Source organism: Tasmannia lanceolata, unplaced genomic scaffold, assembly GCF_043159265.1.
Source record: "Tasmannia lanceolata isolate RefF3 unplaced genomic scaffold, GAP_Taslan_0.1 ptg000021l, whole genome shotgun sequence".
Classification (NCBI taxonomy): domain Eukaryota; kingdom Viridiplantae; phylum Streptophyta; class Magnoliopsida; order Canellales; family Winteraceae; genus Tasmannia; species Tasmannia lanceolata.
In genome coordinates this window covers 12,793,295-12,808,591 of record NW_027518698.1, presented here as the reverse complement: position 1 = coordinate 12,808,591, position 15,297 = coordinate 12,793,295, and the positions used below count along the sequence as shown (strand labels likewise).

At 39.0% G+C, this 15,297-nt stretch overlaps 1 protein-coding gene and 1 pseudogene across 4 annotated transcripts in view; both read right to left on the bottom strand.

Annotated features, from left to right (window-relative positions):
- Window positions 1-433: 433 nt before the first annotated feature.
- On the bottom strand, window positions 434-2,873 carry LOC143855478 (uncharacterized; annotated as a pseudogene).
- Window positions 2,874-14,097: 11,224 nt separating this feature from the next.
- LOC143855539 (phosphoglycerate kinase, cytosolic-like) overlaps window positions 14,098-15,297 on the bottom strand; it is an 80,294-nt gene continuing 79,094 nt past the window's right edge. For all 4 annotated transcript variants that reach the window (XM_077365690.1, XM_077365692.1, XM_077365693.1 and 1 more), the window contains one exon: window positions 14,098-14,912. In XM_077365690.1, coding sequence (XP_077221805.1) covers window positions 14,673-14,912 — 240 coding nt within the window. In that variant the 3' untranslated portion in view covers window positions 14,098-14,672. The remainder of the gene's footprint in view (window positions 14,913-15,297) is intronic.

Sequence of the window (15,297 nt, the reverse complement as noted above, 5' to 3'; positions counted from 1 at the left end):
GTATGAAGCTTCCATTTTAGCCTTTTAGGAGAGTTCTCTGCCTCTGGAATTGGAAACTTGGAAACTGAAAGGGAAGTGAATATTCACCCCATTTAAGGAGACCTCCATCCATATACTTTCTATTTCTAAACAAGTTCTTAGAGACCTCAGATCTCCACAGGGGCGGAACCAGGAATTTACACCTGGGGGGCCGGACTAGTTGTAAAAAAAATGCATGACACACACACACACACACACACACACACACACACACACACACACACACTTTCATAGAATAAAAAAGTTAAACCATAAATTTAAACTAATGAATTAAAACTATGATAGGACTTTCAATACACGAAGAGTATGCTATAACTCCATGAATATGCGAACGTGTTAGCCAACTTTGATTGAAGCCGACAAAAGAAAACAAAAAAAGTAAACCTAAATCTTTCTATTTAAGTTGTGCCCGTCGACTTTTCATATCATAAAATTCATCTACGATCATATCTGTACTGAAACTCTCAGCGATTTCTTTATCGATGTAGACCACGAAGCAATCTGCAAGAAATTCATCTTCCATCTTCTTACGAAGTCTTGTTTTAACAAGCTTCATAGCTGAAAATGCACGTTCTGTAGTTGCAGTTGAAACCGGAAGAGTCAACACAAGACGTATCAATCTATCAATCAGATAATAGATCGCTGACTTTCCCGTTGCACTTAATCTCTGGCAAAGTTCAGAAATTGTGGAAATATTTTGAAAATCTGGATGCTGAAGTATATCAAGCTCATAATGCTGCAGTTGAAATCTCAAATGAATTTTTTCGTGCTCTGAGAAATCTTGAGGATAAAATTTCTCCACGAGATTACGAATATCTTCAATTTTAAAAGATTTATAAGCCTCCTTAGGATCAAGAGCAGAACTAAGAATAAGGACCTATGTTGCTTGCTCATTGAATCTGCTATTTAGCTCTTGCAATTGAGAGTCTATTGCAGCATTAAATATGTCAACCCGATAATGGTGCTCCATCGTAATGGGATCCTGTGATTCACGTGACCGACCACGACCTGCTGTGTAAGGGGCACTCATATCAGGAATCTCAATCCCTCATCTTTCGCAAAATAATTTCGCATTCTCGAGTAAACTATTCCAGCCGTCTTCCCTCAACTTTTGAATGAGTAATTTTGTAGTTGAGACTAAGTGCAGAGCATTCAAAATGTCTTGCGAACGATTTTGCAAAGCATGGCAGAGAACATCAGTGATTCCCATGATTTCTTTCATCAAATGTAATATAAAAACAAATTCAAAAGATGTCATCACATCATAAGCGGTATCTGCATCACCACGTTGAGAAGAAGTGGCTCCTCCTCCATTAATGATATTTATAAGCACTGTGCAAGTAGCAGAAAACATCTTTAGTAAGCTGCAAATAGATCTATAATGGGAGCCCCATCGAGTATCCCCAGCTCGTTGCAAAGTGCCGATTTGATTAGCCCCTCTACCAGACTCAATCTCATCGATAGAAATCAAATATGCAATATCATCCGCTTGGTTAGACTGCAATTCATCATGACGTTTGCAAGAGGCACCGATAATATTAACAATGGAAGACAACTTTGAGAAAAAATGATGAATAGACATTACTTCTCTGGATGCTCCAACCAATGTTAATTGTAATTGGTGAGCTAGGCAATGCACATAATATGCATACGAGCAATCTTTAAGAAATAAGGCTTTTAAACCATTCCACTCACCACGCATATTACTAGCACCATCATATCATTGACCTCGAATGTTTTGAATGTTGAGACTGTGACGAGAGAGAACATCATATATCTCCTTTTTAAGAGTCAATGCAGTAGTATCTCTAACATGCACTAGATCAAAAAATCGTTCTCTAATAAAACCATCATTATCAACAAATCTCAAAATAAGAGCCATTTGCTCTCTCATAGACTCATCTCTAGCTTCATCAACAATAATGCAAAATTTTTCATCCCCAATTTCTTCACGAATTGCACTACACACTTTACTTGAGAAAATATGCAATATTTCCTTTTGAATTTTAGGCGATGTGTATTTGGCATTCTTTGGAGCATTTTCTAAGACAACCCCGAAAACTTTTTCATTATAATCTGCCAAAATCTTTATCATTTCAATAAAATTACCTCGATTTTTTTGAACTTAAGCTCTCATCATGACCTCTAAAAGCACATGCTTGAAATGTTAACCAACGAACGGTGTCTATGGAAGTCTTGAGTCGCAACCGGTTATTCTCAATCTCTTGTGATGTTTGTTTTTCTATCAGCTTTTCAATATGCTGCGATTGATTCAATAGATCATGACAAGCCTTCTCAGCAATTTTATGTGGTGAATTATGGTCTTTTCCAACATGACCTAAAAATGCACAATTCAATCCATCATTCACTTTTTTCCAATTTCGAAACCCTTCACTTGTAAACGCGCCTAATCCCGGGCGTCCTGTTGGTTCCTTACAAAAAAGATAGCATGGAAGACAAAATGCAGCATCTTTTGAAGGGGAGTATTCTAACCAACACAATTTTTTGAACCAAGAAGATTGAAATTGGCGAAGATGATTCTCTGCTCCAGAAAGAGGATACTCTGAAAGTTGATATTGATATGTTCCAGCAATAAGATATGCACGATGAATTTCATCTCTTTGATTAACAAGATATTCCCACATTTGATGACGCAATCCTGGATCACGTTCTAAGGAAGTGGTATCAACCTCTTCAAGATGGGTTCTTGGTAACTTAGAAGGACGTTGCTCAACATTTGACATGTCAGAATTTAATGGAGAAGGTGTGCTGACTTCTGAATCATTAACATTCTTTTTTTTGAAGAATGCATCGATAGTTTTTGGTTTGCCCATGATTCAACTTATAATTTTGAGGAGTGAATCTGGATTAATAAACAACCTGAAAATTTTATCTATCAATTAGTATAATATTTTTCAAAGATTTTATAAACCACTAATCTTATAAATAAGAAGATTGATAATAGGACATCTGGGCATGCATAAATATATAATGAAGTAATGATAACATAGAGGCACACCTCAAGAGTCAAGATTGTGAGAAGTAGAGATAGAAATATAGATAGTGGAATCAATGTAAATGATGAGCTAACTTTGCACAATTATTAAATCATGGTAGTGCAAATATAAAACTTCTAAACGATCTAGGCATCTAGAGGACTCCTTTTATAACTCATAACTCAACGTATCAACCCTTACACAAACTAAGTTTTCTTATTTAAACATCTCAGTTTTCTTCACCTTCTTCTTTCTAGGTTTTCTTATTATGAAAAAGGGGTATTTCTTGTTCTAATGGCGAATGTTTATGGCTCAGGGCATTTAAGATCCAGGTAATTGAATTCTCTAGAGAGGGAATTCTCTATGCCATTGCTTGAATTATACTTGATTCTCTATGGCTTAGGCCTAACTGCCTAAGGGCATTTTTCTTATTTGTTGCTTAAGGTTTTTCTTAATCAAAGTTCACTGTTTAATGCCGCGCAATGGTGTCATGGTGATTGGTGACCCATCAAATTTGGTAGAACATCTCCATTATCCCTCAATCACCACAGCCCTCTCAATTCTGAAAATGTTCTCCTTCTCGCTCTAAAAATACAGAAATCAGAAGAGGAAAGAACTCTAAAAAAAACTAATCTCAATCGGCCCTCTGCCCCTCTCAAGTCTCAAATCTCTCCCCTTCTCCCTCTAAAAACAAAAATCAGAAGAGAAGAGCTGAAGAGGAAAGAACCCTAGCAGGCTAGCAAAACAACTTAGGACATTAATACTGGGTTTAGAGTTCCAACAACTATAATGGTTACATAGAGCTGAAAGCCCTAGCATCAAGGCCATGGCATAAATGAGTTCCATTTCTCTCTTCTCCATCTCTCAACAGCCCCACCCCCTCTCCATCCCTCAACAGCCCCACCAGATAGTCTAGGAAGGTGAGAAGAATAGGTGAGACATAGACGCCCAAAACCAAATCAAGAATCTGCTCATTTCATTGGATATTCACCCAACCAGGATCAAATTAATAGAATTAGAAACCAAACAAAAGAAATCAAAAGGAAATTGATGACTACCATGCTGTGAAAGTTCTTGAATGATCGTGAACCATGTAACCTGTATATGCTATGGCTATAGCCTATAATGCCAGTTTGTAGTATTAAAAAAATAAAAAAAATACGGAGAAAAATGCTCCATTTTACAATACCAAGCAGCTTAATTAATGGCCCTGTTTTGGAGATAAATCAAAAAGTGAGACCATTCATATGGATTACTTATTACAGGGCACTTACAGGCTCTCCTAATTCGTTTATAAAAAAAAATGATTTAATTCATGAGCCAATGTATAAAAATGAGACCACATTCACATTGAGAATCCAATTTCTTTCTTCTCAAGTAGCTTGTGCTAAAGAAATTATCCATTTAGAATAAAAGAACAAACAAGACATAAACTTCAATGCAACAAGATAAACATGGAAGAATAGAAATTAATGGTTGTATATCTTATGTGCAGAGAGTTTTCAAACAACAGACAAAACAGTTAGAAAGTTTTTGAACCTAACCCCTTACAACCCTAAGATCCAGGCTCTTAGCTCTACATCCCAAAATACAACTAGTAAAAAATCCTAGGGAGAAAATCAAATGAATCTTAAGTTTTGAACCCTACCAATCAAACAAGAGCATAAACATATATTAATATATACCCTAAAAAGAATGAAATAAAAAGAACAAAAATAATCAAAAATTTTAGAAATACAGAGGGAAAAAGAAAAGAATAATACATTAATACTAACCTTTTCTCCTTCTTCTTCTTCTTCTTCTTCTTCCGCCCAACTGAACCAATTTTTTCGCACGGCACAAACCCTAACATAAAAGAAAAAGCCGAATAGGGGAGCAGAAGAATTTCCCAAAAATATATATGGAGTGGAGGTCCAGGGGCGGAACTACGTATAGCGTTGGGGGGGCCGTGGCCCCCCCCAAAGATTTGCAAAATCATTAAAATATCTATTATTTTATTATAGTTTCCCATGGGATTTTAAAACCCACGATTTGGGTGTGCAACTTCAATCCCAAGGGGTGAAAATATCAATTCCCCATCTGAGCCATCCCCTTATCCTTATGTTACAAAACGTCAAAAACTCTCGTATAAAGCTTCCATTTTAGCCTTTTAGGAGAGTTCTCTGCCTCTGGAATTGGAAACTTGGAAACTGAAAGGGAAGTGAATATTCACCCCATTTAAGGGGACCTCCATCCATATACTCTCTATTTCTAAACAAGTTCTTAGAGACCTCAGACCTCCACTCCATATATATTTTTGGGAAATTCTTCTGCGGAGGTGTCCTTGGACAACCATGAACAATCTGTCATGGGTTTGGGCGAGGGGTCGGTCGACCGAGATAGGTTTTTAAGTCGAATTTTTGATCAAACAAGTTGACCTCGCTGGACGACCGCCATGGGGCCGATCGGCCGCGACTGTAAGAATTTGAAAATAAAAAAGGGCGCCCGATAGGAGCGGGCGACCGCGATGGATCGGTCGACCACGATGGTCGGGCAAACTAGCCGTTGGGGCTTTCGCAGGTTGGCTTTTTCAACCCAGTTTTTTACGGTTTTACCCCCAAACGGTCATATTTTCAACTACACTATATATACATCATTAAAACCTATCTCTACAAGCTTTTGAATATTTAAGAAAGATCAAATCCCATTTATCTTTTAGCTTAAACATTTTATTTCAAAAACAAAAAACCTCTTTGAGCTTGCATTTTAACATTCTTTCAAGAGGCACTCCGTAAGGCTTTACTTTATTTATTTCTTGGAATGATTGTGAGCTTACAATTTTGTAATTCGCCTATTAAGAGGCATTGAGTGTTTTTCATTTTCCTTTGTTCTTCATTGAAGGTCTTCTCTTCGGCTCGTTAAGAATTGTGAAGACGGCATATGAGGGTGTGTCCCCTCACCCAAGGCTTCGTGCAGATGGGCTTTGCTTTGGCCCTTGAGAATGGAAAAGCTTGGTCATGTTATGACTCATTGATCTGGGCTTGAAGGAGGATCGAGATAGTGGAACTCGCACGTGGACGTGAAGAGTGGAGTAGGTCTTGTGATAGACCGAACCACTATAAATCTTGTGTTCATTGTCTCTCTCTCTTCCTTTCCTTCTCATGCATATGTGGTGATTGGTAATCTCTAAGCTAACTTGTGATTATGCTTTTAATTGAACAAGGGTTAGTAATTGCACTTGATTAGAATGGTTAAACCCTAATTGCACTATAATGTCTATTTGAACAAGGGTTAGCAAATGTGCATGATTAGAATGTCTAAACCTTAGCTTTTATTGATATACCTATTTGAACAAGTGTTAGACTAATTAGTGCTTAATTAAATGGATTAATTTTTTAATCCTCCCTTAATTAAGCCTAAAATTTCTATTTGACCAATTTCACCCCCCTCTTGGTTTGTCACACTTGTATTTCAGAAACAATAAAGGAGGTAGAGAGAAATACCACACGACGAAGACGCAAAGATTTATAATGGTTCGGTCTATCAACAAGACCTACTCCAATCTTCCAAGTTTGTCTCCTTGGGTACACCACTAATGGTGAGATTCCACTATAGCCGAATCTCCAAGCCGTACAATCACTTCTCCGCCTCCGAGGGAACAAACCCTCTTTGTACCGGATTCACCTTTGTTAACGGGCCGAATCGTAGACCCTCGATTACAATCAAGCTTCTCCTTTCTCAAAGGCCGAAGCGTAAAACCCTCTTCATAATCTTGATTCACCTTTGTTAGCGGGCCGAATTGAAGACCCTCTTTACAATGAAGAGCGACTATTGAAGCACTCTCTTAGCCTCTTGTTAGACCTGATACATTAACAAATGAAAGCTCACAAGTCTCTCCAAGAATAGAAAACAATGAAGTCTAAGGAGATCTTCTTCAAATAGATGTGCAAGTTCAAAGCTCTTTGAAGAAATCAATGGATTTGAAGGTTAAAGCTTAAATGAGGTTTTCAATAAGTCCAAAAGTCTTAGAATCCATGAGAAAACATCATATTTATAGCCCATAATGATTGCTCAATGTTTGAGGATAATTTGGGCAAGAAAAGACCAAAAACGGGTCAAAAAAAGCAACTAGCCGTTATGCCCCAACGACTAGTTTTTCGCCAGCCACGGTAGCCCGCGGGGGTTCCCGATCGACCACTGTAGGGCGGTAGCCCGCCGCTGGTCTGCTGGAATTCTAGCAAAAAATAATTTTTCAGCCGCTTCTTGTAAAATTCATATCTCCCTCGTTTCTTATCGGATTTTGATGTTCTTATACTGTACGGACATGAGAAAAATGAAAGCTATCGATTAAAAATATTTTCAAAAATATTTGAAAATGTTTTGAACCATTTAAATCAGTTTTAAGTTGTTGTTTTCACAATTCAAGTGCTAATGTCATTCATTTTCATTTGTAAACTTTGGTTAGCACTTGGGCTTTCGTTCTTGGGCTATGTATTTTTGTTTTAATAACATTTAGGACCTTTGAAAATGATTTTACATGAAATAAAAATAGGTTTCAAGGTTGGTTTTAAAAGAGGATTGAAAAACACTTTGAAATGCAAAACCACTTGAAAAAGATCGCCAATACAATCTATAAAGTTAAACTACTTAGCACCTTGATCGTATTGGCTTCAAAGGTCTTCCTTGGGCTTTTGGCTTGTAAGTGAACACTTGAGTATGCTTTGGTACATGTGACTTCTATTCTTAAATGAATCTTCACTTTTGAGGCATGAAAAGGTCACCAACACTTTGTTCAACTTCAAGCTCCTCTTGGCATATACTAGGCATGCTTGTGGGATCCTCAACTTGAGCTCTATGCTTGGACATCTTCCAAAGATGGTTCCTCCAATGTGTACAAGCTCTCTTAGTTCTTTTGCGCATGTTGATCCTCAAGCCTTATGTCATGTTGTATTGTGTAATGGCGATATGACATATGAAGTTCCTGTTTAAGGCACAACACTCCAAAGTAACACATTAATCCATAAAGACTAATCAATTTGGGTTTGCTAGCATCAAAACAAGAAGGTAAAGGTGAATAGTTGAACCCATGGGAACCCTTGGGCTAACAAAAATTTTAGCTGAAATCCCGAAATTCGGTAACGGGTGCTCGAAATGTTGTTTTTTGGGCTGAAATTTTGGCTGAAATTCTGTAAAGGAATAAAAAAAATTGATATTTCATCTTAATTTTTGCTGAAATTTCAGGTTCGGGAATTTCGGTTTTGGAACGTTTCAATTTCGGTGTTGACCGTTTCAGGTTTCAGTCGAAATTTAAAACCTTGCTTATAAGTCCCTTCTCTATTGGCCTTTGGTTATCTTTGCTTCTACCATATTTGAAAACTTCTTATGCATTTTCGACGAGCAATTGGTAGATGTTATACACATGATGGCAGATGAACTTTTGGCTGCCTAAAAATTGAAAAACAAATGTAGACACACTTGTGTCAGGGTTGCCCCCAAACAACTAGGGCTGCAAATGAGCCGAGCCGAGCTGAGCTTTGGGGTGTTCGAGCTCGGCTCGTTTGGTTTTTATGAAGGCTCGTGTTCGGCTCGGCTCGTTTAGTTTTTGAAAAAGCTCGGCTCGTGAAATATCCGAGAAAGCTCGGCACGGCTCGTTAAGTGGAACGAACCGAGCTTAAGCTCGGCTCATCTCAAGAAAGTTAAAAACATACAATTGTGAGATTCGAACCCAAGACCCTTCAATTCCAACGCCTCAACCACTTGGCCAAACTTTCATTTGTGATAAACAACCCACATTCTTTTATTTTATATATAAAAAATAAACATAATCCAAACTTTAAAGCTCGGCTTGGCTCGGCTCGTTTATGAACCGAGCCTAAAAAGCTCACGAGCTTTTCCTAGCCGAACTATACAAAGCTCAAGTTCGGCTCATTTAGTAAACGAACGAGCTCGAGCCGAGCTTTTAACGAGCCGAACCCAAACATGTTCGCAAGCCGGCTCCGTTCATTTACAGCTCTACAAACAACTCTCAACATTGCCACGTGGGTCAGTATTTTTTTAAATTCTCATGCTCTCTCCCCTAGTGTCCACTCAAATCTCTTCCTCTCCCTCTCCCTCTCCCTCTCAAGCTCCTCTTTCACAAATTAGGCAAACAAATATTCCATGGAATAAATGTCCATAGTTGTGAAACACGCCCTAAGTTTTAGATAAATTTTATGAGGAAAAAGTGAAAGTTATTGACTTGGATGGTGAGTATTTCATCTTCAAGTTCAAGCGCGAAGATGACTACAGTAGGGTCCTGTTAGGACTCAGGAGCTATGCTATTCATATCGTATTGCAAACCGGAACATGCTAATCGATTCACAATAGCAATGAGTATTTGAATGGTTTTCTTAAGATGTCAATTAGTCCATAATTTGTAAAATATTATTCAATTCATCCCTAATAATAACCTATTAATAAAAAAGGAGAGTGTTTCTGCGCACGTGCGCAGGGAGCTCCCTGCGCATAAGTGGCTTACAAAGCCACTAGGGGTGGCAACGGGGCGGGTCGGGGCCGGATGTTGGGGTACCCTTCCCCTTCCCCTCTGCGGGGAATTTTCCCCCTCCCCTTCCCCTTCCCCTCTGCGGGGATGGTGGGGAATCCCCCTCCCCTCCCCGCGGGGAATATCTAATCCCCTTCCCCTTCCCCTTCCCCTCCCCGCATCCTTCGGGGACAAAATCCCCGCCCCGTCCCCTCTTTGGAACCCAACCAAACCAGCAAACAGAGCTTCTTTCTTCTACGTCCATTACAGACAATATTGTGATGAATGCTATGATTCTATTCATGTGATCAACAAACAGATGGACAAAATCAGAAATGCATGGATGAGACAACAAACATAAATAACAACAGGACCTCATCTTTCAGCAATTTTCTGCATAAATTATGGAATGATAAATAGGAAATGAGCACCAGGATTACCTTCATTAACAGGCAGCCAATGTGCAAAAAGTAACTATTTCAGTAGTCACAATGAACTTTAAAAGTCCATAAGTGGGCGCTCACACACGCAAAATAATGTTCATTAGTTCATTCTGTATAGCATGTTAACCCCTAGATGAGCATGAGAAATGAGAATGGAGAAGAGAACAAAATCAACAAATGACTTATTTCTTTAACTGCAATACAGTCTAGTGCTGACATGAAACAAATTTCTAGTAGCTAAATTTTTCTTGTTGAAAATTAAAACCTGCAATCCAACCCTAAAATTCTGTTGGCACTACGATTTTTTGATAATTGCATACACTCAGCGTCTCAGGCTCTCAGCTTGTCTTCATTATTTCAACATCTGTGAAAAGGTTATTATAGTTCCCAAAATGCTCTCAGAAGCTAATTAAAGGGAAAAGACAAGCTAAGTTTATGTTTGGGGGAATCTTGTAGCCGATCCACAGAGTTTCTAGTAGTTTTCCTTAAAAAAAACCACTTAAAAATTTACAAAAAAATGGCATTGATTAGCGGGGCATAGCGGGGCGGGGCGGAGCGGGGAGGGGCGGAGCGGGGACAACTCCATCCCCTTCCCCTTCCCCTCCCCGCACCGGGGAATTTTTATATTCCCCTTCCCCTTCCCCTTCCCCTTTCAAATCGGGGAATCCCCTCCCCAAACGGGTGAAATTGCCAGCCCTAAAAGCCACCGATTGGTTCGTATGGCGGGTCCACCTGTGCGGGGTCCACAAAAAGCGACCAATCGGTGGCTTTTTAAGCCACTAATGCGCAGGGAGCTCCCTGCGCACGTGCGCAGAAACACTTTTCTCTTAATAAAATAGCTATCATCAGAAAATGTATTTTCGAAAACATCTCTAAAATTGATTTTCTCACTTATTATTAATTGTTATTAGGTATTTCATTAATTCAATAAAAATATAGTAAAATAAATAAGTTTTTTCTAATTAAATATGAAGAGTTGCTGAAATTTCTCATATGTTCGCTTCTCAATTTTGTTTTTGAAAAATAGCACTTTATTTCAGATAAAGATAATTACATGCGAAAGGGACAAGATGTCCCTGTGTGATTCAATAGATCACGGGAGTCCTGCTCCAGGATCATTAAATACAACATTCGAGACCAGTAAACCAACTCCCTCCTTCGCCAGCCGATCAACCAAAGTGTTAGCCGAACGCCGTCGATGTACCAATGATGGATGTATAATGCTTATGAGATTGCGTATCTCATCAATCAAATTTGCGAGACACCAAGGACCAGGGTATTGATTAGATGCCCAAGCGATAATGTTAGCGGAATCGCCTTCCACAATTAGGGGCCCCAAGTTATGATTAATAAACCAACAAAGCCCAAAAAGTAATGCTTTAGCCTCTGCCTCGTCCGCGTCACAAACACCCCGGCCCTGAGAAAGTCATAATAATATTTCCGTTGAAATCGCGAATCGCTCCCCCTATCCCCGCCGGCCGTCGGTTTCCCATCGAGCTCCCATCAAAATTAAGTTTAAGAGTACCCTCCGGCGGTGGAGACAAACAAGGCTTGAGAGAGTATTCACAGCCCTCTTCTCCGTCAAAACTGTGAAGCCATTCTGCAATATGTGAGAAATTGGATATGGTACTCCCCCTTTGTAGGTCACCCACGTGATAATAGCAATAATGATAGAGAGGCACGAAGATCGGATGGTCTTGGACCTCTCGTTAAAAATCATGTTGTTTCGCTCTACCCATAAAAAACCAAATAGTTGCAAACAGAATAGCATTCCACATTTTCTGTCTGATGAAGCCAAAGAAAGCACCCCCCAGTGCATAAGAGTCTCGGATATGCTGTTGTGAAGCACCCAATTCATTCCGAAGAATCTAAGAATTCCCATCCACACAGCAAAAGATTAAGGGCTTACCAATAGCAAGTGATCGATCGTTTTGGTGCAATTACAACATAGAATGCACGGACTCGCCAGCCGAACGTTTCTCCTCTGCAGCCTTTCACAAGTATTTATACATCAATGCGAGACCGACCAAGCAAAAGCCACGACCCTAGGGGGTATATAGGGTAACCATAAGCGCTTCCATTTATTATCCCGTCTATCACCCTCAGTTAGTTTCAGGAATGAACTCTTTACCGTAAAGCCCCCATCAGAGTCGGGTGTCCATATTCATTTATCCGAGAAATTCAGAGATAGATAAGTGTTAGATACATACTGAGGATTGTTGTGAAAGATTCAACCTCTTCTTCCTTTAAATTACGACGAAGACGAATATCCCAAAAAGCACCCCCACCTCCTTCACCACAAATTAAATAATCCGAAATTGCAGCCTCCTGATTAGATGCAACTCTGAATATATCCGGGAAAGCCGTAGATAAGGTAGAGTCGCCCACGCATAAATCAATCCAGAAACGGACTTCATTGCCCTTACCCGGCCTAAATCTTACTAGTGGTTTGAATAGGTCCCGAGTGGAATGCATCGAGCGCCACACCCCCTATCCTTTTCGGCTCTACGGAACTCTGCATTTCCAATCCCCCCACCCCCGCCCGTATTTACTTGCTATGATATTGTGCCAAAAAGCATCCTTTTCAACCCCAAACCTCCATAACCATTTACCCAATAGAGATTTATTGCGCAATCGGATTCTTCCAATACTGAGACCACCACAATTCTTAGGCATACAAACCTTCCGCCAAGATAGTAAATGTTTGAGCTTCTTTGATTCTCCATCTCTTCCCTCCCAGAGAAAGTCTCTTTGAATCTTTTCAATGCGATTAGCAACTTTGGCCGGTATTTTAAATAAAGACATAATACACCAGCATGTTGGCGAGAGCTGCCTTGATGAGAGTGATTCGACCACCAAGAGATAAGCACTTCTTCCATGTTGGAAATGCAAAAACCCCGCTACCATTTTCCCAAAGCTTTTTTGACTTTTCACTTTTTGAAGCACGAAAGGGGTTGTCGCCTCTATCTCTCTCTTGCCCTTCCCTCTTCTTCTTCCCCTTTTCCCTTCTTTTCTTCTCATGGCTGTCTCTTTTCTCTTATTCTTCTTCTTTCTCTTTCTTCTGTTCTTCTTCTCCTCCCTTGGTCTCTTTTTTCTGAAGTACAATCAATAACTAAATCTTGACAGAGAGGATATCTCACAGTTCATTAAAAAGGAAGAAAATATTGAGATTCAATCTTTACAAAACATACTCGAGGATTAAATAAAAAAAATACTAAAACAAATTGAAAAACTAAACAAAAAGGTGTGAAAGAAGATGAAGAATTCAAAGAATAGAGGAGCCAAGGAAAAAGACCAAGATACATATAACTTTAAATAAGTACTGTCACAAAAAAAAAACAAATTTATCACTTTTAATTACATTTTTACTAGTATAAATTGCATTTTTATCGTACTAACTTTTTAATCACTCCAAATTGGCCTTCTTACCGCACTAAATTGCATTGTTAAAAACAATGAATATGCAATGCCACTAACAAAAGTAAATTTACAGCTTCAAAATGGTTTTTTACCGCTTTAAATTTTTTACCGCTCTTTAATTAGTTTTTAGGGATGAAAAAAAATTCAGAGCTCTAAAACGCCAATTTAGAGCAGTAAATTTGCTTTTTTTAGTGAAAATTGGGTTAGACAAGTTTTTTGGTTTGGGTTGAGAGACTTAGAGGCAGATTGGGTTAGGGTTGACCCTCCTCGACCTGAGGCTCGGGTTGGGATTGGGTTAGGGTTGACATAATGCTACTCAGGTTGAGGCCGGTTGAGCTAGGGTCGGCCTCAACCCGACCAAACTCGGCCCTGAGTTGGACCCTTACTCGAGACATAGAAGATGGTATTTACATATAATTATCAAGGAAAATAACTAAGGAGATCCCAGACTTCACATTCATATGGTGATTAAGCTCTTTGATCTAGTAGGCAAAGACATGGCTGATAGGACCCACGCTGTAGAGTTTGATGGTGGCTCACCAAATAAAGAGTCCAGATCAACCGTTACACGAATGCCACATGTATCAAGGATTTATTCAGCCTCCAATGTTTTGGAAGCTACCTTTTACGTTTAGAATTTCTCCTTTTCTACTTGTTTGGGGGGTAAAAGTGGGGATCAAATAACACAAACACTGTAGAATTGAGCCAAGAGATCCACCACAGTTGATAGTGGTGGATGAAAAAGCAAAGAAAATATTGTAGGTGCAATGTTTACATTTGTTAAAAAGAAAAACCGACAGGTCTTTCTTGAGTTCTTCAGTAATCTTTCTTTATGTCCAATGGGTTTTGATAGAAAAATTGGAGGATAATAGAGGGATGGATGTACGTGATAAACAACTGTTCACATGTATCAGTTCCTAGAACAAGTCTTTAAATATCAATTTCACAAGCTCAGTAACAATAATATAAAAAAATAATTAAATTGAGTACAAGTCACAGGCCTGGACAAGTTGGGTTAAAATTTTGAGTTCTATGGAATGGCTCTGGTTCTTGTGAGGAGATTGATATCTTGATACCTTGTAGAGAACTGTCAATTCTGCTAGTAGAAATAGGGAGCCATTCTTATGAGGAGATTGATACTAGTAGAGCTGTCAATTATGCTAGTAGAAATGGAGAGCCATTCTTTTGAGGAGATTGATATCTTGAAGAAAACTATCAATTCTGCCAGTAGAAATGGTGGGTAAGCGATGCACTGACGGAACTTGTACGGAATTATCAACTCTTGTTGTTCTTGTCAGTATCAACTTTCGAAAGCATCAATCTGTACATGGGTCCCCCACGATCTATGACATGTTGCTCCCAATCCGACCGAATGCCAAATGGGTTCTCCTTAAGCCATCCCCCTTGATCGAGATCATCTCCCTCATTGGCAACAGTGAGTCTACCCTTGCCATACATTGTGAATTGGTCCTTCATTCTTATTGCAACCGCTTCTATGTCGGACTGTAAAAAGACCTGTGAGCATTGATATACCTATTATGCAATGGTCTCTAATATCCCGAGTTGTTTGATATACAACTGCAACATAACATAATCAGAATAGGTGGAGCAGAATTCACATAAGAAATGCATTGGTGTTTAAATAGTGGCCTATGATGTCTACCAAAGGTGGTAGACGATATCTTCCCTATTTAATATTGCGGTTAGGGGTTTTTTCCATTTTCAGAGATATACACACAAACTGAGAAGAATGTATTGTTACCAGAGTAATGACGACTAATAAACTAGTTTAGTGTACAAACTAATACTTAGAAAGCCTAATTGTTTATGTAAGTTTATGTTTTGTCACATCGTCGTTCAACCTCAGCTCTTTGCTAATAAAGTCTAAACCATGATTCTA